This window comes from Salvia miltiorrhiza, chromosome 6 (genome assembly GCF_028751815.1).
Source record: "Salvia miltiorrhiza cultivar Shanhuang (shh) chromosome 6, IMPLAD_Smil_shh, whole genome shotgun sequence".
Taxonomy (NCBI): Eukaryota; Viridiplantae; Streptophyta; class Magnoliopsida; order Lamiales; family Lamiaceae; genus Salvia; species Salvia miltiorrhiza.
The window spans coordinates 19853193-19874186 of record NC_080392.1 but is presented as its reverse complement, the minus strand read 5'-3'; the positions used below and the strand labels follow the sequence as shown (position 1 = coordinate 19874186).

The following is a 20994-nucleotide window of genomic DNA, read 5'->3' as shown; positions in this document are numbered from 1 at the left end:
CTTAGCATCATCAACACGAATACCATCAGCTGAAATGTTGTAGCCTAAAAAGAGCACGGAGGATGTGAAAAAGGTGCACTTGTTAGGTGCAGCATAGAAGCATTCTGTCCGGAGGATTATGAAGACGCTGCGAAGGTGCTCTAGATGTTCTGCTTCAGATTTGCTATAGATCAAGATGTCGTCGAAATAAACGACGACACACTTTCCAATCAAAGAGCGCAGAGTCTGATTCATCACTCTCATAAAAGTGCTAGGGGCGTTGGAGAGACCAAAAGGGACGATCATCCATTCAAAAAGGCCTTCGCGAGTTTTGAATGCAGATTTCCACTCATCGCCGGGACGAATACGAATTTGGTGGTACCCACTGCGTAAATCAAGTTTAGAAAATATGGCAGCACCACTCAATTGATCAAGAAGATCGTCTAAGCGAGGAATGGGGAAACGATAACGGACTGTTATTTTGTTGATGGCCCGACTATCCACGCACATCCGCCAAGAGCCATCGTTTTTTGGGGTTAGCAAAGCCGGAACAGCGCAAGGGCTGAGGCTTTCACGAATCAAACATTTCCGTAACAATTCTTCAACTTGGCGACGAAGTTCAGCATGCTCCGTAGGACTCATCCGGTAGTGAGGCCGGTTGGGCAGAGAAGCGCCCGGAACTAAGTCGATGTGATGTTGAATATCTCGAAGAGGCGGCAAACCTGTGGGTAACTCAGGTGGGAAAAGATCCTGAAATTCCTGCAACAACGGTTGAGCAATAGAGGGGACAGAGCCAGTGTGAGTAATATCATGAACAAGAAGTAGAAAACCCGGAGCACCATCAGCGAGTTCTTGTTCAAACGCCGCACGAGTAAGTAAATGAATTGAGGGTCCAGTAGGCGCTGTGGGAACGCGAGGGACCGTCGGGTGGAGCACCAACTTTTTCCCATTAAACATGAAGTTGTATGTGTTAGAGTAACCATCATGAACCACATGCCTATCAAATTGCCAAGGGCGACCAAAAAGAATGTGGCATGCATCCATGGGGACTACATCACACCACAAAGAGTCAACATAGGAAGTACCAATAGAAAAATTTAACAATACACGACTATCAACCGAGACCAAGTTATCACGATTGAGCCACGCCAATTGATACGGCTTGGGATGAGAAATAGTAGGAAGGGCCAACGAAGAGACAGCATCAGTAGAAATGACATTTTCACATGAGCCCGAATCAATAATAAACTTACAAATTTTGCCATTGACCGTGCATGTAGATTGAAATAGAAGGTGTCGTTGAATGGTGTCCTCGGTAGAACGGGGCGTGAGATATGTTCATCGAAGGACGAGAGATACACCCTCATCCCCATGCAAATGGGTTTCCTGTACTTCATCAGTAGGATCAACATCATACACGGGAGGTGTATCCAAGACATCACCATCGGTGTCGTTGGCATAGATTACACGGCCGCCGGGTTAGCGTTTTGGATAGGCTGCCACACGATGATTGGGATCCCCGCAAGAGAAACACTTACTGGTGCCCGAAGAACGGTCCGGGAAAGTATTACCAGGCAGGCGTGGTGCAGGAGAAGAGGAACTCGGGGTAGCAGAGGTTGGCCACGAAGCTTTGCGATTGAACTGTTTCTCCAAGGTAGTAGCGTGTTGGTGAGCTTCTGAGATAGTCCTCGGATTAACAAGATTGAGAGAATCTTGAAAAGGAAGACGAAGACCACCAATGTAACGAGAAACTAACTGTTCTGGTGTTTCACTAAGGTCATTGCGCGCGAGAAGTTGATAGAACTCAGTTGAGTAAGCGGCAACAGACCGGGTTCCTTGACGAAGGTTTTGTAGGCGTTGATATACAAGCCGAGAGTAATTAAGCAGAAGGAACTCACGTTCAAAATACTTGCAAAACTTAAACCATTCCATGATTGGAGGTTTGGACTGACGTGTACGGTCGCGTTTGAGGTGGTACCACCAGGCGGAAGCTCGACCGCGGAGACGAGTGGCCACCAATGGAACACGACGATCTGGAGGGACCCCTTTGAACTCGAGCAATTCCTCGACAGCGTGCAGCCAGTCAAGGGCGCTGTCATCATCGCCCTCACCCGAAAATTCAGGGAGATCAAGTCGGAAACCTGCTTCCCAACGCGTGTCCTCGCCACGACGGGGAACATCGTGGTTATCCAAGTTGGCAAACGGATTATCTTCTGAGAGAGTATTATCGTCATCGCTTGTGGAAGGATGCCGGTAGTGGCGCGCCTCGCGGTTCCTGTCTCGACGATGAGGGTCGCGGTGAACAGCACGTCGACCATTATCACCCTGCAACAAACGCTCAATACGAGTGAAGAACGTGGTCTGGTCGTTGCGGATCTCAGTCTGTTGCACCCGCATCGCTTCCAAATCAGTGGCCAAGGTGTCGACTTGGTGCCGAAGCAGATTGACATCGATGTTTTGGCGAGGCGGCATTGGAACCGAACTGACTCTGGATACCAAACTGACGCAGCGTAGCCTTACCAGAAAACTCTCACACACTCGTTGAGTATAGAAGCACCGATTACTTGGAAGAATAAAGAGTAAACCCTAGCTTTTATTCAATAACATCAACTGCGTACAAAGCTCTCAAATCTCTCCTTAAATACTAGAGTCTAGCAGATCATACTAAGAAGGAAAGTAATAAGTTCCAAAAGTAAGACAATTAACATAAATAAAGATAATAAGTGAATTAAGTCTTGGGCTTCGCCAAACGGATTGGATCGAATTTATCGAGAAAGGCTACCGCGGCCTCATCTCCATCACCTCCCCACTTGCTTTTGCTTCCCGGTGTCAACGTTTCCCTCGGGTTTCTTGGGGGTTGTGGATCTGGGAAAAGTTTATTCCTGTTCGTCGCTCGATTACGTGTTGGAGGGTGATTCACCGCCGGATGCCCACTATGGATCAGATGATCAGGAAAGGATTGATTGGCCCCAACTACTGCTCTTTTTGTTTGAGTGCTGCGGAAGACCTTGATCATATACTTTGGAATTGTATTGAAGTTCGTAAGGTCTGGTATTCGTTCCTTAATTGGTTCGGTCGCTCGGAGGCCATGTCTTGCAGTGACATTCATAGTTTTCTGGTGTTCTCCTGGACGACAAAGCTAAGTTCGCAGCTTCAGAATTTCTGGAAGCTCGGAGTTATTACGATCATTTGGATGATTTGGTCTGCTCGTAATCAAAGTCATTTTGAGGGTGTGAAATTCAACTTTCGGACTATTCTGGTGTCCATAAAAGCTACTTTTTTGGAGGTGGATAAAGCCTTCCCGTGTCTTGGCCATATGAATAATAAATGGGAGGATTACCTGGTCACTCGGCATTTGGGTATTAGTATCCGTCAGAAGCCGCCCCCAAAATTTGAATCTGTTTACTGGTCTCCTCCTGCGTTCTCGTGGTTCAAAGCTAATACTGACGGCTCTGCCATTGGAATGCCAGGACGTATCTGTGCAGGTGGGGTTTTTAGAGACTGGAACGGCATGGTGCGTGGTTGTTTTCATATTGAAGGGGGTAATGGTTTTGCGTTTGAGGCTGAACTCCTTGGTTTGATTTCAGCCATCGAGTTTGCGTCGAGCAATGGATGGCGAAAAATTTGGTTTGAGGCGGATTCCTCTTATGTCGTTCATATTTTATCTACGAAATCGCGTAGAGTTCCTTGGCGCTTTGCGGCTATTTGGAATCGGGCACTCACCTTGCTGGAGAAGATGGAATTCCGCATTTCGCATATTTATCGTGAAGGAAACTCTCCTGCTGATATCATGGCTAGTCCGCATACACCCCAAGGCTGGTGGACGCACTCTATTGATATCATTAGGGATGCGGTGATTAGAGATCTTTCGGTCCATAGTCATGTTCGACAAAAATTATAATGTTTGCGGAGGAATGAGTTTCGTTCTTCGTTGGAGCTTTGTTATCAGGCGGTGGCTTGTTTCCGCGTCGTTCTTTGGTTCCAATTGTACTGTCACTGTTGGGCTGGAATCTGATGTTTTTGCTTTGGTTTGGGGGTCGAATATGTTCATCTTTTTTTAAGACTTTTTTACGAACACTTGGTGTGCTGAGATTGTTACTTGTTTTGATGAGTGGAGTGAGGGTGGTTTGCTGCTTTTTTCCCATCGGCCTGCGTTAATGTCTAGCTGTATTGTCAGTATTGGTCGGGAGACTGGTTTTTATATCTTTGATTGGAGGTGGGTTAGGTTCATCGTGGTTGAGGAGAATCGTTGGGAAAATTGGAGAGGAGGAGGTTTGCTGAAAATATTGAACGCTTCAAGCGTTTATAGCTCCAGCTGTACTGTTATTGTTGGGCTGGAGTCGGGCTTCAAGGTCTCCGCTTGGGGGTGGGATCTCATCTTCGCGAGCATTTCTACGAACAGGTGGGGTGCTAAGGTTGTAGATCAGTGTGGTGTTTGGCGTGAGCTTCCTTGTCTGCGGCGTCGGGTTCTATTAGGCTCCAGCTTTCGCTGGGCTGGTATATGGTCTCAACACCGTCATCTGGGGGTGGGTTTTGTTCGTCGTGGGCGTAGTACTTTCCACGAACAGGTGAGATGGTGGTTTGGCTCTGATGGGCGTTTGGCGTGGGAGTGGTTTGCTGCGTTTTGGTCTTTCTTCATGTCTGTTTCTGTTCTTTGTTTGTTGTTTTGGTCGTTTCTTGGCAGCCTTGAGGGGTCCGGGTTTACATGGGGACGATGGTTAGGCCGGAGTTCCCGATGCACTCCCACCTTCATGGCTGCGTTTTCTCTTGGTTTTTTTGTTTCTCTTCTTCCCTAGACGAGTACTCTTTTTCCTTGTTACGGTTTTTCCCCTGGGATTTTCTGTAATAAGGTTTTAATGAGGCTCGGCCCTTTGATTGCGTCTGTGCTTTCTTGGGTTCTTTTTTAGGTTTTTTGTTTTGCAATAAAATCGTATTTTAATTAATATCACTAGCTGAATAGAATAATGATTTTTACAAGCCAAGAGATGCGCATGATTTAACCCTATGAAGATTTTCAAAAAATAAGGATCAATTATAATTTCTATCTAGGCTTTTCACAATTCTTTCAAATCTATACTTATAAGATAATATGATCTTTTAAATTATTTTCAAATATATTTGGCGCTAGCTAGATTGATGACATCTCATAGTGGAAAATACCAGGAGAGGCACGCAATGTTTAGTTTTTTTTTTTTTTTTTTTGTAAAAGAGCATGTCACTACTGATGCCAGAAATTTAGTTCAATGATAATTTTAAACATATTTTAAAAGCTTAAATATAAAATTAATATTTTATATAGATCGAGATAAATTTAAAAAAAAAAATTGTGAAAGGTCGAGGTAGAAACTATAATCAATCAAAAGAATAACTAATTTTGATGTATGGTAGGAAGATGGTTGTGTGTGTGCGGTATTATAAATCAGAATTTCATGAGCTTTGGTGCAAACCTTAACAATCGGTCTAAAGCATTGACCGTGAACTTCCTAGCAAACAAGTAGCAAATATTGGTTGGCCTGCCGTTGTAGATGCACTCAGTGCCGGTCCGCATCCGGTTGAGCATCTCAGGCGTGACATCGACCCGGATGAACTTCAAGGGGTGGGGCCCACCCCGGGACCAATCGACCCAAGTCAAAGTTCGATTGGCGTTTTTAAAAGGGAAGTGCTTGGTGATCATGGTGGGCAAGTAGTGTTCATCAGAGTAGCAAGCGGGCTTGCAGTAGTTCTTGAACAGAGGGAAGTAGACGCGGTCCGCAATGACCTCGAGGGCTAGCTCGCGGTCCATCTCGAACCACTGGGCCCCCTTCCGCCACTCCTCAAGCGTCACTTGAGGCATCATGTGTCGGTCGTAGCGCCCTCGCCCCACTGGCCCCTCCTTGTCATACGACTCAACGAACGACGTCCTCGATTTCATTAGGTAGCTGTAGATCGTCGGAAAATTGAACAAAGGGATGCACGCCTCCGACAGCAACACGAATCGTTGGTTTGACAAATCTAGCAATGCGTTTGCGAGTAGCCTGCGTTCAGCTTCCACCATGTTGATCTTCCCCCATTCTACCTCCTGCACAATTTCTAATTTAATACTATTTTCGTCCCATTTATAATAACACAATAAAAATGGCAACAAAGATTAAGAATAAAGTGCTAAGAATGTAAAGTGGGTAGGAACCACTTAATTGATGTGTGTAGAGTGGATAGGAACCAAATACTACTTTTAGAAAGTGTCATTACTTTTTTTTTTTTAGAATTACATGAGGTATCTAATACATAATCAAATAAGTGACCCGCACGCAGGCGGAACCTCTACACTACACATGTAGGTGGGATTAAACCCAAGATCTCTCATAAACTAGAGTCTTTTGGTGCCTCAATTTTGCCACTTGAGTTAGACCTCGTTGGCAAAAAGTGTTATTATCAATGAGATAAATTAAAATAAAAAGTGTGTCACTATAAATGAAAAGGAAGTGTCCTTTTTTCATATAATTATTGGATGATTTGCCAAAATGGACCTAGCTAGAGTTACCAAATATGTGAGACCTATAAAATATTGAATTCAACAAGTAAATTATGTGTCCTAATAATCGACATAATTAAAATAGACATGATTTGGCTTGTTCCACATTGGTTGGAGAAAGAGACATGGACAAATTTATAATAGTGAGGTATCCCTCTACTTACAAGCTGGTTTTGTAAGTGGAATTGGGCTCAATATCCAATTTTAATATGGTATCCGAGCCAACCCAATCAATGATGAGCCCCCAATATCGTTTTCAAAAAATGGTGTCTAGGATAATCCACGCTACGCATGATGGGATGTGTAAAATGTTCAATATTGATTGGAGAAAGAGGCATGGCATATCCAATTTTAATATGTACCATAATTCACAACTAGGCCATAATTAGCTCGTGAATGTTGATAATATAAGATAAGTTCGCGACCAAATCATGCCTAGGTCGTGATAAGTGATAATAGAAGGATAATTCTCAACCAAGGCATGGCTAGATTGTAAAATTGCAGGAAGGATAAAATATTATAATAGTCGATACTTTTATTACTTTTACGTCAGTGATTAACTTTTATCTTTATTATCTTAAAAAAAAGATGAAAAATATGCTTGAGCCGCCCGATTCACGGTTCCACATATTCGTAATCTGAACCAGCCCACCAAAGGACATGGTGTGGTTAGTAAGTTATTATACGAATTAGATTTACCATATAAATACGTATCGGTGAAACATTATGAATTTATTATAAAATGTTATAAATTCACTTATTTAATCCATGGACCATGAGTTCATTCAAAAAATTGATGAATTCACGGTAAATCTTCATCATCTAAGGATTAAAAATAATTTATATTTTATACAATATAAAACTAGACTCATTTGAACCTCTTCCTTTAGAAAAGAGTTCAAATGATAATGCTTAACTATTATGAGAACGAAAAACTATTTTCAACCCTTTGATCGATAAGATCTACGGTGAATGTATCTCTATGATGGATAAATGCAACATTTAAATTTAAATCCCTTGAGGAGAGATGTTTTTTTAGTATGCAAAAAGTCTATACATTTGGTGCAGTCACTACTAGGAAAAACGACATTAATGACTGGAAAATTGGTCGTTATTTAGAAAATCCGATAGTTAAAAGTACTAAATGACCGAAATAAAGACCGATTGTGGGTGTCGCCGTTCTCTTAATCGTTCAAGCATTTAACGATCGAACAACGACCAAAATTTTTAATCTTTGAAAATTGCTTGGATTTGGTCATTAGTCTCCCCTAGTGTTCTCACATTTTCATAGAAAAAATTTGTAATTATTATGAAAACGAACCTCACTTTATATATATGTATGTATGTATGTATATGGTGAGACTACTGAATAATTATATATAGTGATGAATAAGTAGTATATAGTGTTGAATAATATTTAAAAAAAAATAGTAAAATTTATGCTCCCTGCAGGATTCGAACTCAAGTGAAAATTTTACTCTTCGGATAAATATCAATAATATGATTCATTAAATCAACACCTAAAAGTCAATTTAAGATATCACCATATATATATATATATATATAGGGGTGAGCTAAAATAAAAACACTCTTAAGTGTATAAAATATAAACGTTTTTTAATGTATGAATTTTATTCAACAGGGTTATGAATTCATCCAACATGGTTACGAATTGTGAAAAATAAATTTTTGTTACCTTTGGGATTCGAACTCAGGACCACGAATTCATCCAACAGGGTTACGAATCAACCGTAGATCTTGATGATCTAAGGGTTGAAAATCATTTATATTTTATACACTTAAGAGTGCTTTTATTCTATATATATATATATATATATATATATATATATATATATATATATATATATATATAAGAGACCACTAAATATTCAAATAACAGAGACCAAATCTCAACCGTTGGGATATCACTAAATATCATTGAAACCATTCACTTATTTTATGTGTTTGTTCATAGGATTTAGTTTTCACTAAAAGATAGAGTTTTCACTTGAACCGAACCCTATATATATAGGTAAAGGAAAATATTGTGAACAAGACATGTTTAAAATTTATTGAACGTTTGGGGACGTTTGGGGATCGAATCCTAGAGTGCGAAATTTTAAACAAATACATCTTTTCAATAAATACGTCCGTTCATAAAAATTACTGACATGTTCATCACAATTATCGATATGTTCATCAAATTTGGACACGAAATTTATTCTTAATTCTGGACCGTTTAATGGATTATGATTAATAGATGGATTGTTTCTCACTTCTTTAAATATTTATCTTTCTCAATAGAACTTTTCCCTATATATATATATATATATATATATATATATAGGGGTGGGCTAGAATAAAAACACTGTTAAGTGTATAAAATATAAACGTGTTATAATGTACGAATTTTATGTAGAACACGTATGAATTTATCCAACAGAGTTACGAATTGCGAAAAATAAATTTTTGCTACCTTTGGGATTCGAACCCAGGACCACGAATTCATCCAAAAGGGTTACGAATCAACCGTAGATCTTGATGATCTAAGGGTTGAAAATCATTTATATTTTATACACTTAAGAGTGTTTTTATTCTAGCCCTCCCCTATATATATATATATATATATATATATAGGGGAGGGCTAGAATAAAAACACTCTTAAGTGTATAAAATATAAATGATTTTCAACCCTTAGATCATCAAGATCTACGGTTGATTCGTAACCCTTTTGGATGAATTCGTGGTCCTGGGTTCGAATCCCAAAGGTAGCAAAAATTTATTTTTCACAATTCGTAACCATGTTGGATGAATTCGTAACCCTATTGGATAAAATTCGTACATTAAAAAACGTTTATATTTATATTTTAAGAAGTGTTTTTACTGTAGCCCTCCCCTATATATATATATATATATATATATATATATATATATATATATATATATATACAGAAGAAAGTTCAATAGAAACACAAATATTTTCAGAGAAAGGAGACCAAATCTCATGCATTGATCTTATATAATCCAATGGTCAGTGTTCGTTCGTTTAACGTTCAACGGGAATTGTGTTGAACGTATACAAGGTTCGAACCCCAGAAACCCCAAACATTCGACAAGATTATTGGTATGTTCAATTACATTTACTGACATGTTCAATGTTTTTCAATTCTCTACTTATATATATATATTCGTTTCTATGGAACTTAACCATATATTTACATATATATATATATATAGGGGGGGACTAGAATAAAAACACTCTTAAGTGTATAAAATATAAATGATTTTCAGCCCTTAGATCATCAAGATCTACGGTTGATTCGTAACCTTGTTGGATGAATTCGTGGTCCTGAGTTCGAATCTCAAAGGTAACAAAAATTTATTTTTCGCAATTCGTAACTCTGTTGGATGAATTCGTAACCCTGTTGGATAAAATTTGTACATTAAAAAATATTTATATTTATATTTTAAGAAGTGTTTTCACTGTAATATATATATATATATATATATATATATATATATATTTCCTCCGTCCAATAAAACTTTTCCTCAATGAAGTGGATACGAGTTTTAAAAAAAGTTAATTATGTATTTGGTTAATGGAGAAGAGACCTCACAATTTAGGAAAAAAATAATGGTGATAGTTATTAGGTTTATGTGAGTCCGTTAATGACAATATATATAAATATGTGAGAATTTTAAGGGTGATAGTTAGTGAGATTATTTCTAAAGAGTGATTAGAAAAATATTCTTTGGACATTTCAAAAAAATAATTAAAAGGATTTTTTTTTATGGATTCAGGGAGCATTAATTTAGATAAAACTTTTATACAGACTAGCTAAATTTTGATTTGAGGTATCTCGAGATCATGAAATCAGGAATTCACAGAACATGCTACCCTAAATGCACCATAATTAAGTAGTAGTCGCTATTTAATTAAATGAGAATTATTTAAACATGATCATAAATAGACTAACTGACTTTAATTTTAGTTGACCTATATGCGGTTCAGCAAGATATAATGGGACTCACTGAATCTCTACGTGGGGACCCATGCTTTATTATAAGTATTCTAGACATTAAAATTGTTTTAAAACAAAATTTACTCCCATTTCCAATTAATAGCTAGAGCAGAGAGAGACAAATTTCAATGTTAATTATTTTTCTATTAAGCACAAATCTAGTAATTACTTGAATCATGTGGCCGGATTCATGTCAGCATGGCTATGATTAATTCAAGTGAAATGTTCGCTACAATTTTATTTTATTTTTTAATAAGTGACATGAGGCTTGATGGTTAATATTTGTGTCATAAAAATTAGTGACGTTTGAAAGTATAATTATTAGTGATTAGTTACATCATCAAATGTCGATAATTTTTATGACACACGTAATAGCTACCAAATCTATGTCATTAGTGGGAATTCGAATAACATAAATTCATTAGGTATTATCTCAAATTATATAGGAAATCAAATGACAGCTGCTTAATTAATTTTACATGTTCCGGGTGATCGGAACCCCAATCTAGTCATCTCATCTCTAGAAGTAAGGATACCACTATCCTTCTCATAGAGAAATTCATTTTACCAATTATATATGCATTTTTTTTGTAGATTTCAATTGTCAAAAGGCGAATTGGAGTTCTAACAATTCATAGAACAATAAAATAATAAATTAAGGGAGAAAGAATTCCATCCCATAAAAAATGGTGAAAAACATAATAAACAGTCATAGATCTCAATGCAAAACCCTAAGTCCAAAGCATGATATAATAAATCAAAGACTTGGAAATTAAAAACTAATAGTAAATGATATGGGGAAGAGAAAAGAAAAGGATACCTTGCTGGGAATCCGTCTCCCATGAAAAACCGAACCCTGCGGAAAGGCTCCTTTGTAAGAAGGCTGCGAGTGCACGTAAATGGAATACAATCCTTGATGCCCTCTGAAGAAAAGCTCCCACAGCGGCGCCAGCGGCAAATCCCCCTTGGCCAGGAACATGAACGCCACCTTCGGCGTCCGCCTGAACGGAAATTCTTGAATTTTGGGCTTCATCGACGCCCGCCACAGCAGCTCCGCCTCCGTCATGTCGTGCATCGCGCTGCTCTCCACCCGAAGATACTCCCTCAGCCCCGCCCGCTGCTGTGGCGGGGGCGGGGGCAAAGGGGGAGGAGGAGGAGGAGGAGACGGCGTTGTTGCTGTTGTTGTCGTTGTTGTTGTTGTTGTTGTTGCAATGGCGCCCGAGGAGAATTGTGCAAACTGGAGGCTCGGGGGCAGGTAGAAGGTGAGCGTGAGGCCGACGACGAGGCCGGAGCCGAAGAAGAGGAAGTAGATGACGAGGTTTTGGAGGAGGCTCGGAGAGGTGTGGAGCTGCTTCGTGAGCTGTTGTTGTTGGTCTTGTGTTTGGTGTTGTTTCTTCATTTTCTGGGTATTATTTTGTATGAGAATACGTGATCACATGAGTGTGTTTGGGAGTGTCGTTGGTGTGAGGAGGAAGAAGCTTGAGGCTGCAATCCTTCAAGATTCCAAAATTCAAGCCACGGATTCCTTCTAACAAACATGAGATACAAGGGTCATTATAGGGGCACACCTCATTAATTACCTGCAGTTGATTGCAAAAATCGAAGTTTGCCATTTTAAATCATGTGTCAATATTGTATAATTACAAAAGACTATATCGACATATATATATATATATACATATGTATATCATATAACCCTTTCTTCATTGGGTTATAATTCTTAAAATATTATAGACCATTGAAGCGGACGTGTAACGCTAAAAGCTGATTTAGTATGATTGAATGTAAATGAAATTGATGTAACTGTTGAAAAGAATGCATAATATAGTATTATCAAATTAGCTTTCAGTTGCACATGTCAGCTTTAGTTGGTCGAAAATTTTAACTTGAACTTCAATGAATAATGAATGTAAATTCAGGTTAATTATATTTGTAATATTTATAAATTTAGATTCAAAAATCTGCATGGCATTGGATTATAATCAAGAATAGCACCTTTACTTTTGTTCAAAAAGCAGAAATTAAAACATCATGTATAAGTCAGCTAGCATTTTACAATGGATTTGTGAGACTTGATAAAACTGCACATCTGCAATGGAGGAAATAAAGGTCTCCTAATTGAACATTTAATTTGCCAAAATGTATTTAAGGATCGAAGCGGAAGAAAAGGTAAAGAAAAGAGATGACCTGTTGATCATATTGGCGGAGTGGTAAGGTGGCGTCAAAGGTTGCACGACTGTGTGTCATTTCCTTGAAGAAATTTTGGAAAGTAAGAAAATTTGTTTCAAGAATGGCGAGAGAGAGAGGGGGGGGGGGGGGGGGGAAAGAGAGAGAGAGAAGGGGGAGGGAATGGGAAAATAGAATTGGGGGTGGGGTGGTGCCATGTGGATTGATTCAAACTTCAAAACTATTGTTCGCCCTCCTTATTTTTAGGAAATGACATTTCCTTTAATTTTGTTCTATCATCCTCTTTTTGCAATCTCCCTGATTATAATTTTGTTACAAGAAAATAAAAAATAAAAAAGGTAAAAAAAAATAAAAAATAAAAAATTAAGTGTTGAGTCTCGAAGGGTCACTGAACAGGTGTATGGGGGGGGAGAATACACCTGTAGACTATTTTTCAAAATTCTTTTGTAAATTATTGAAGGAGTATCAACTGATACTGGAAGAGGTTGACTGAAGTCAACGGTCAAAGAAAGTTTTCAGTTAACAAGGGTTATACACTGATACTGAAGTACTTCAGTATTTAGATTTCAGTTAAGCGCAAAGCTTGATAATCCACGTAAGGCTTCAGTCTAGAATAGATATCAGATGAGTGTTATGAATCTTACTGATTATCCAAGGATTTATCAGTTAAACTATGAACACTAGCAACGGAAAAGTAAACTTAAGAAATAGCCTTTATGATTAACACGTTGACAAATTACAGTTTCACTTTGCAATTTATTAGTTTCAGTTCAGTAACGAGTTTGTGCACAGATAAGAACAGTAAAATTGAAAGCGTTAAACACCAAGGAATTTTTACGTGGTTCGGAACAAGTTCCTACGTCCACGGTCAGTTAAACACACTAACAACCACTCTGGGCTTGTGCTTACGGGTGCACAGCAAACCTTCAACTGAAACAAAATTTCAGTGCCAATACACTGGATTGGACTTCTCGTCTCCTTCTTAACTCGCAGTTGCAACGACTACACTTCTTCTTGCGTGCGGGGGTTAAGAACTCTTGAGTTCATACCACTGTCTCGAACTCTCTCAAACTCTCTTTTCGATCAGTTGAAAAGGGGTTCGAAATACCAACTAGATTACAAAGAACAGGCTCTCTGTAATCGGGGACTTAGGCTTTGAATGTTACAAGGGATTTGCCTAAGAAACTAAGAGAATGTGTATAATCAGTGAACTGATTTGGGCTTTGAGTATTCTCTTCTTCGATTCAAACTTTGAAGGCAGTGAAAGGTTGAGTTGCGATTTTGGCAGAGGTTCAGCTTGAGCATTTGAATCGGTGAAGATTGTGATGTTCCTCGAGCTCTATTTATAGGCGAAGTCTCGAATAGATCCGTTGGCAAGATGGTTTTCAAGAATTCGTCCGTTGTGAGATAGATTTAAATTTGCTGAGGCTTCAATCTTCGAGGTTCCTAATTTGGTGAAAAACGGCGTCTCAGGTACAGAAGTAAGGCGCCTCTGAAAAGTTAGCACCAAAAAGGAATGTTCTGCAGGAAAGGACGATCTTCAATATCTCTGCATTTAATGTGGTTGTACTTGGTGTGTACGTGACTTCCTTTTAATTTAGAATCTTCAGTTCGAGGAAGAATGTCAACTGATACTTGCCTTGAGTATCAGTCTGCTAATTCCATGTGGCCAACATTAGTTAATTAGTCATAACTGATTATTCAGTGAGATCCTTGTCCCGTAAATACATCAGTATTTGACTTGGTCTTTTCACATGTTATCTTCAGTTGAGAGGTCTTCAGTCCGCCGGTCTTCAGTCTTCAAGATAGCAGTCTAACTAGAAAATATGAACTTTAACACTTGAGTTCGAAAAATTCTAGTCTATTAAAAGAAATTCGATGAGTTTTGATATCATCAAAACTAGGGCTGGGATATTTCATTAAGTTCCCAACATTAAGTTTTGTACGATCTTATACTTGGTCTCTGAATTAGCCCACAAAAGCTTAATTCCTATGAGCATTTTCCATTCTAGTGTGGAAGTCCAATTAATTTATATATTTTAGAGGTAATTTCCTGTAAATCTAAAAGGTTTTTAGAATTTGAAATCGTACCTACTCTTTAAAACTCTCCTAAAGATCCATAACCTTTCATTTTCTTCTAATTTATGTTCGATCACTGATTTTCTCTTATTTGACCGTCGGAAATGACACTGTGGCGACCAAAAATGACACTGTGGCTGCCAGAAATGACACTTGGGCTATGACACTTGAACTAAAAATGATAGTTGGAAAACAATGAAAAAAAAATCCTTCCCCTCTTCCCCAAACTTGTCGTTCCCTTCCCCCTCCACCACCCCGCTGTACACCCCCTTCCCCCCTCCTAGCGGCCTGAACCAAAGAGAAATCGTCATGATTGTCATCAACATCCCAAGGCGGGTCGCCAGAATCCAGATTTCGGGGCTCCGAAATGGAGGATTCGCGAAGCAAATGGAGAAGCCTCTCAAAATCAACACCCTCGTCAAAAACAGAAACCCTAATGAGCCATACCTGACGTTGGCGGTAAAGCTTTGCGCTATCATGGAAGCAGTGGGAGATCGAGTCGAGTTGCACAAGAACGTCGGGGAGCAGCGCGACAACTGGAACACCCTTCTTCTGACTTTGATCAACTCCATGACTCTCGTCCTTACCGCCATGGCAGGGATCACCGTCATTGGTGGGGTTTCCCCCATAGCGGCGCTGAAGATCTCCTCCACCACCTTGGGATGTTATGGTGGCATTGACAATTTCTCCAGGGTAGCGGCAACCGCGAGGAATACAGTGGTCTTGGTGCTGATCTGCGGCGGATCCGTTTAGGCCGTTGGAAGGGGCGACGACAGTTGAGGGGTTAGGGTTTGGAGGGGGGGCAAGGGAATGCCAGGTTTGGGGAAGGAGATGGATTTTTTATTTTTTTTGTTTATTGTTTTTCAAGTGTCAATTTTTTAGTTCAAGTGTCATTTTCGACGGCCATAGTATTTTGTCAGGTCATCCACAGTGTCATTTCTAACGGCCACGTCAGAGAATACCGGTCATCGAACATAAATTAGAAGAAAACGAATGATTATTAATCTGGAGGAATTTTTTAAAGAATATGTGCAATATCAAAATTTGTGAAAACTTTTTGGATTTTTAGACAATTACCCCTTTATTTTAATATAGGTTAACTGCTGAAATATTCACGATTCTCACTAAAATCGGTTATGATGACTTTAATATTGGCATCAAAATATACGAAGATTCGATTTGATTTGATTTTTTCCACAGTGACCTTCTCCGACTAAATGAAAGATGAGATGGATAATACGTGGCAAATTTATGCTAACTAAGATATGACACTGTTATATTTTTTTTAGAAAAAGAAATTATGTCGTTTAATGATAAAACAATATCATTTTATCATTAACCTTTAATTAACCCCTAAACATCAAATTTCACATATCAAATACCCTAATTTCATCGCAAATTAATATTCTTCTTGCTCTGTCCCTTTCTCAAACTTGGACTTTACTGCTTTGGAAATTATTGTTTAACTTGGGTAGGACTGCTACAGATTAAAGTATTGTTGTGGTTTGGAAACGGGGGCGCGGTTGGGGTCTCATTGGGGCATGCTGGTGGAGCAATGCCTTAAAGATAGGGCTTTATTTGCATTTGTTTACTATTTTTTACTTAGAAATTCATTGTTTTGCGTGAATATTTTTGGGTTCTTGTCGTTTATTTGGGTAACAGGTAGTTGTTAGGATTTTTTTTTTTTAACTTACAGTGATAAGTTTTGTTTGCTATTAGGGTTTTCAATTTTTTTTGTAGTGATAAGTTTTAATTGCTGAAATAGGCTTTTAAATTTATTTCCAGTGATAATTTTGTTGTATTTGCTCATCACGATGATTTCTAGTTGAATAATAGGGAATCATATGTTGGTGGTACTGTTCAATGGCGATGTGATCTTGATCCTGATAATTTTGGATATTTTGATGTTATTGAATTAGTTGAGGTTTAGAGTTATACAAAATGGACTAAAATTTGGTATACACTCCCCAATTGTAAAGAATATACGAAGGTAATTTCTGATAAGGAGATAATGAAGTGGTTATCTTGTTTGTCCAACAGGCTTAGAGTTTTGAATATGTATGTTGAGGTGGGGAGAGGGGTTTGGATGATAATGGAAGAGGTCTAGAAAATAAAAAGGGTTTAGTTGATGGGCAGAGCTTTGGGGGAAGAAATGAGAGGGGTTTGGGTGATGATGGAAGGGTTCTAAAAAATGAAATGGCTTTATTTGATGGGGAAAGATCTGGAGAGGAAAATGATAGGGATTTGGGGGATAAGGATAGTGAGAAAGATGAAGACTATACTGTGCCTAATGAGGAACCTTCTAATGATGATGGTGGTTTAGATGAGCTTGAACCAACTTCTGGTGATGATGGGTGCATTCAATGTAGGAGAAAGAAAAACTTAATTGCAATTTTTTTTTAATTGATGGTAATGTTAGGACTGAGCAAGATATTTAGGGAAGTGGCTATGTTTCTGAGTAAGATTCATCTAATGGGTGTATAAACTCATCTGAAACTGATGAGGACATAGAGCAAAGAAGAATGTGTATGATCCACGCTGTGACCACAAAACATTATATCTAAACCTTAGTTTGAGATTTCAAGATGGTTGGGAATGCATAAATGTTATCTGTACTTGGGCAATAGAGAATGGTAGGTTTGTTCACTTTGAGAGGATGAGGGGTATTCAGAGTGAGGCATATTGCACACATATTTGTCCATAGAGGGTATATGCAAGTCTTGTGCAGGGAGATGGATCATTTATGGTCAAATCAGTTGGAGGTCGACATAAATGCCCTAAGTCAATGAATAACAAGCTTGTGAGTTCTAAGTGGATAGCCAATAAGTATACAAATGTATTTAGAATTAGACCCCAAATCTCTACTCCTAAGTTAAAGAATAGCATTTGGATGAGATTTGCAACTAATATAGGGAGGGATAAACTATACAATGCTACATCAATTTCACCATAGTGTCATTTATACGATTTGTATAACCAAATAGTGTCATTTTTTTATATATAACTTAATAGTGTCAATTATAGACAGTGTCATTTATACGCTTTGGGTCAGGATACGGGCTCAAATCAGGATGCGGGTCAGGGTCTGGGTGCTGGTCAACACGATTTGTGCCTAACCCACGCGCAAACCCAAATCTGGCCCGCCCTAATTAGGGGCAAAACAGTCTTAAAATGTAAAAAATGACCAAATTTTATATTTTTTCAATTAGTAGCCAAATATTGTGTTTCCCTCTTCAAAATGGTTATTTCAAAGTGCTAATATATCAAAGTACCCACTTTCTTATAACAAAAATAAATTTTACCCACTCAAATTAAAACTTAAAATTTTACCCACTTTTTTGTTGAATGGACTAAATTACCCTTCTATATAAATGGGCAAACCCTAATTTTCTTTCATTCTCTCATTTCTCTCTCTCTCTTCTCTCTCTCTACCCACACGCCCTCTATCTTCTCTCTCTTTCTCTCGATCATTCCCTTCACCACGCCGCCGCATGCTCCCACGGCCACCACCGCTAACTCCGTCCTTCACCACGCCGCCGCCTCAGCACGGCCACCGCCAACTCACCAAACCCGATTTCGACAGGCTCACCGGCAAATCCTCTCTCTTCTCCACCTCCAAAAGGCCGCAGCTCAAAATTTCGGTCTACTCCGGCCGCCGCGGCGCTACCTGTGGAGTCAGCTCCGGCCGATTGCGGCGGAAAATCGTCGTGCCGCTGGATGTGGTGGCGCTGGTGGCGTGCGGCGGCCACGCCGCCGTCAGGGGCACGGAGGATTTGTTCTTGGATGAGAGCGACGCCGCCGAGGGCGGCTTGCTTTCGGTGGTGTGTTGAGGTTTTGAGCCCTAGATTTTGAATTTGGGGGAATTCTTTTGGTTGTGATTTTTTTTATGCCAGCAACAATTGTTGTATTGAATTTCATGGTGTTTGTAGCAATTCTTGGTTTGAATTTGAGTTATTCATTTTTATTGTATCCAACTTCCAATCATTTTTTTTAGTTGTCAATTTTTTTTATTTGAGTTATTCATGTTCATATTTTAGTGGTGGATCGACGGATTAATTTTTTTTATCCGAATCAAGTTGATCGTTCAGTTATTTCGATTCGGTTAAAAAAACTATTATTTTTTTTCCAATTTAATTGTTTAAATCCAATGAAGAAATTGATGAAAATCATGCAATTTTGTACAAATGTTCTTGAATTCACAACCAAGTTTATGAATTCACAACTGAATTATCGGCGTTGGTTGTGAATTCACAATTGAAATAGTGTTGATTGTGAATTCAAGTTTTATTGGTTGTGAATTCACAACTTGAAAAAATGTTGGTTGTGAATTCAAGCGAATTCACAACTAACACTATTTATAGTTGTGAATTCAAACTTTAAAACTTGAATTCACAACCAATACTTGTTATTCAATTGTGAATTCGAGTTTTAAAACTTGAATTCACAACCAAAATAAATTTTGGTTGTGAATTCACTGGTTGTGAATTCGTGGGTATTTGTAAAAAATTTATATGTAAGGATAAAATGGTAAATGTGGGTATTTTTTTAAGTTTTTATATTAGTGGGTAAAATTTATTTTTACTATATAAAAGTGGCTATTTTCAAAATCCACTCTATTTCAAAAGCGCTCTCTTATTTATTTATATAAACATATATATTTGTTATTATCTTTTCTCAATTAAATTTAATTTTAGATTGACATTTATATACATTAAAAATGAAAGAGTGGATTTTAAAAATAGCCACTTTGGAATAGTAAATTTAAAAATTGGTCACTAAGAAAAAAAAAAAATGTCACACTTACCATTTTACCCTGCATATAAAAAATTTAAAAATTATCTACGAATTTACAACTAGTCGAATTCACAACTAACATTAATTTTAGTTGTGAATTCAAGCTTTAAAACTCGAATTCGCAACTGAATAGCTAGTGTTGATTGTGAATTCGAGTTTTAAAGTTTGAATTCACAATTAAAAATAATGTTAGTCGTGTATTCAAGTTTTAAAGCGTGAATTCACAACTATAAATATTGTTAGTCGTGAATTTAAGTTTTAAATCGTGAATTTACAACTATAAATATTTTAGTTACGAATTCAAGATTTAAATAAATTCACAACTAGAAATATTGTTAGCCGTGAATTCAAGCTTTAAAACTCAAATTCATGACTACCACTATTTCTAGCTGTGAATTCAAACTTTAAAATTCGTATTCACAACTAACAATAAAGTTGGTTGTAAATTTCAGTTTTAAAACTCAAATTCACAACTAACACTAGCAATTCAGTTGTGAATTATAGTTTTAAAACTCGAATTCACAATCAAAACAACCAGTTTTGAATTCAAGCTTTTAAACTCGAATTTACAACCAACACTAACGATTTAGTTGTAAATTTTAGTTTTAATTGTGAATTCATAAATTTGATTGTGAATTCAAGAACATCATAATTTTAGACTCTGTAAGCCTAAAAAACCCAATTTCCCCCTCCCCCAACCTCCGCCGCGACGCGTCCTCAACAACTCCAACTTCTCTCAAACCAACATCACAAAATCGATTAAATCACACTTCATCAAAAAAATATTTTTTTAATGTTAAAAATGAGTATGAATTTGATTTGATTTATTAAAATTTGTTACAACCAAATAAATGAAAAAACTCACTCACACTCTAGCTCCTAAAGTGACTCGAACCCTCGACCTATTGGTTGGAGGGGAAGCGTCTTACCAACAGACTACGCTTCATCGTCAAATTTGATTTGATTTATAGCTTTTCTTCAGTTTCATATTTTGCCGTAACCAATTCTCATATCAATAATATGAAAATCACTCCAAATTGTCGGCTACAATTGTCATATCAATATTATGAAAATTGTCGGCTGCAATTCTCATATCAGTAATATGAAAATTGTCGGTTGTAATATGAAAATCACTCCAATTTCACATTTCAACCATGACCGTCCTCTCAATTCATCACAATTCTTCGAAACCTTCGAGTTAACGTCTTCCCGATTTTCGCAACACGAATCAGAGCCACGAACGAAGGATAATTGAGGAAGGAGAAAGAAAGAAAAAAAAAAAAAAAAAAAAAAAAAAAAAAAAGGAAGAGGGAGAGAGAGAGAGAGATAATGGAGTAGATGATGGTGTGAGGGAGGGAGAGAAGTAGAGTGGCCAATTTTTAATTTTTTAAATTTTTTATCCCATAGGCTATTTTTTAAATT

General features: G+C 38.0%; 1 protein-coding gene across 3 annotated transcripts; it reads right to left on the bottom strand.

The window, feature by feature from the left end:
* Window positions 1-5319: 5319 nt before the first annotated feature.
* Window positions 5320-12825, bottom strand: LOC130990374 (glycosyltransferase BC10-like). Of its 3 annotated transcripts, none has more exons than XM_057914597.1 (3): window positions 12700-12825; window positions 11333-12092; window positions 5320-6037 (listed from the first exon to the last, which is right to left on the bottom strand). In XM_057914597.1, the coding sequence occupies exons 2-3, from the start codon at window positions 11909-11911 to the stop codon at window positions 5399-5401; spliced, it is 1218 nt and encodes a 405-aa protein (XP_057770580.1). In that variant the 5' UTR covers window positions 11912-12092; window positions 12700-12825; the 3' UTR covers window positions 5320-5398. The 3 variants fall into 3 exon arrangements, with proteins under 3 accessions (XP_057770580.1, XP_057770579.1, XP_057770581.1); XM_057914596.1 differs by having other exon boundaries at window positions 11333-12040; window positions 12700-12812; XM_057914598.1 differs by having other exon boundaries at window positions 11333-12037; window positions 12700-12812.
* Between the last annotated feature and the right edge of the window lie 8169 nt (window positions 12826-20994).

Bases quoted from the DNA above. Each gene is read 5' to 3' on its own strand.
- LOC130990374 (XM_057914597.1), bottom strand. From the start codon at position 11,911: ATGAAGAAACAACACCAAACACAAGACCAACAACAACAGCTCACGAAG. The intron at 6,038-11,332 runs GTATCCTTTTCT...GAAATTGTGCAG, and splicing joins GGAGACGGATTCCCAGCAAG to GAGGTAGAATGGGGGAAGAT.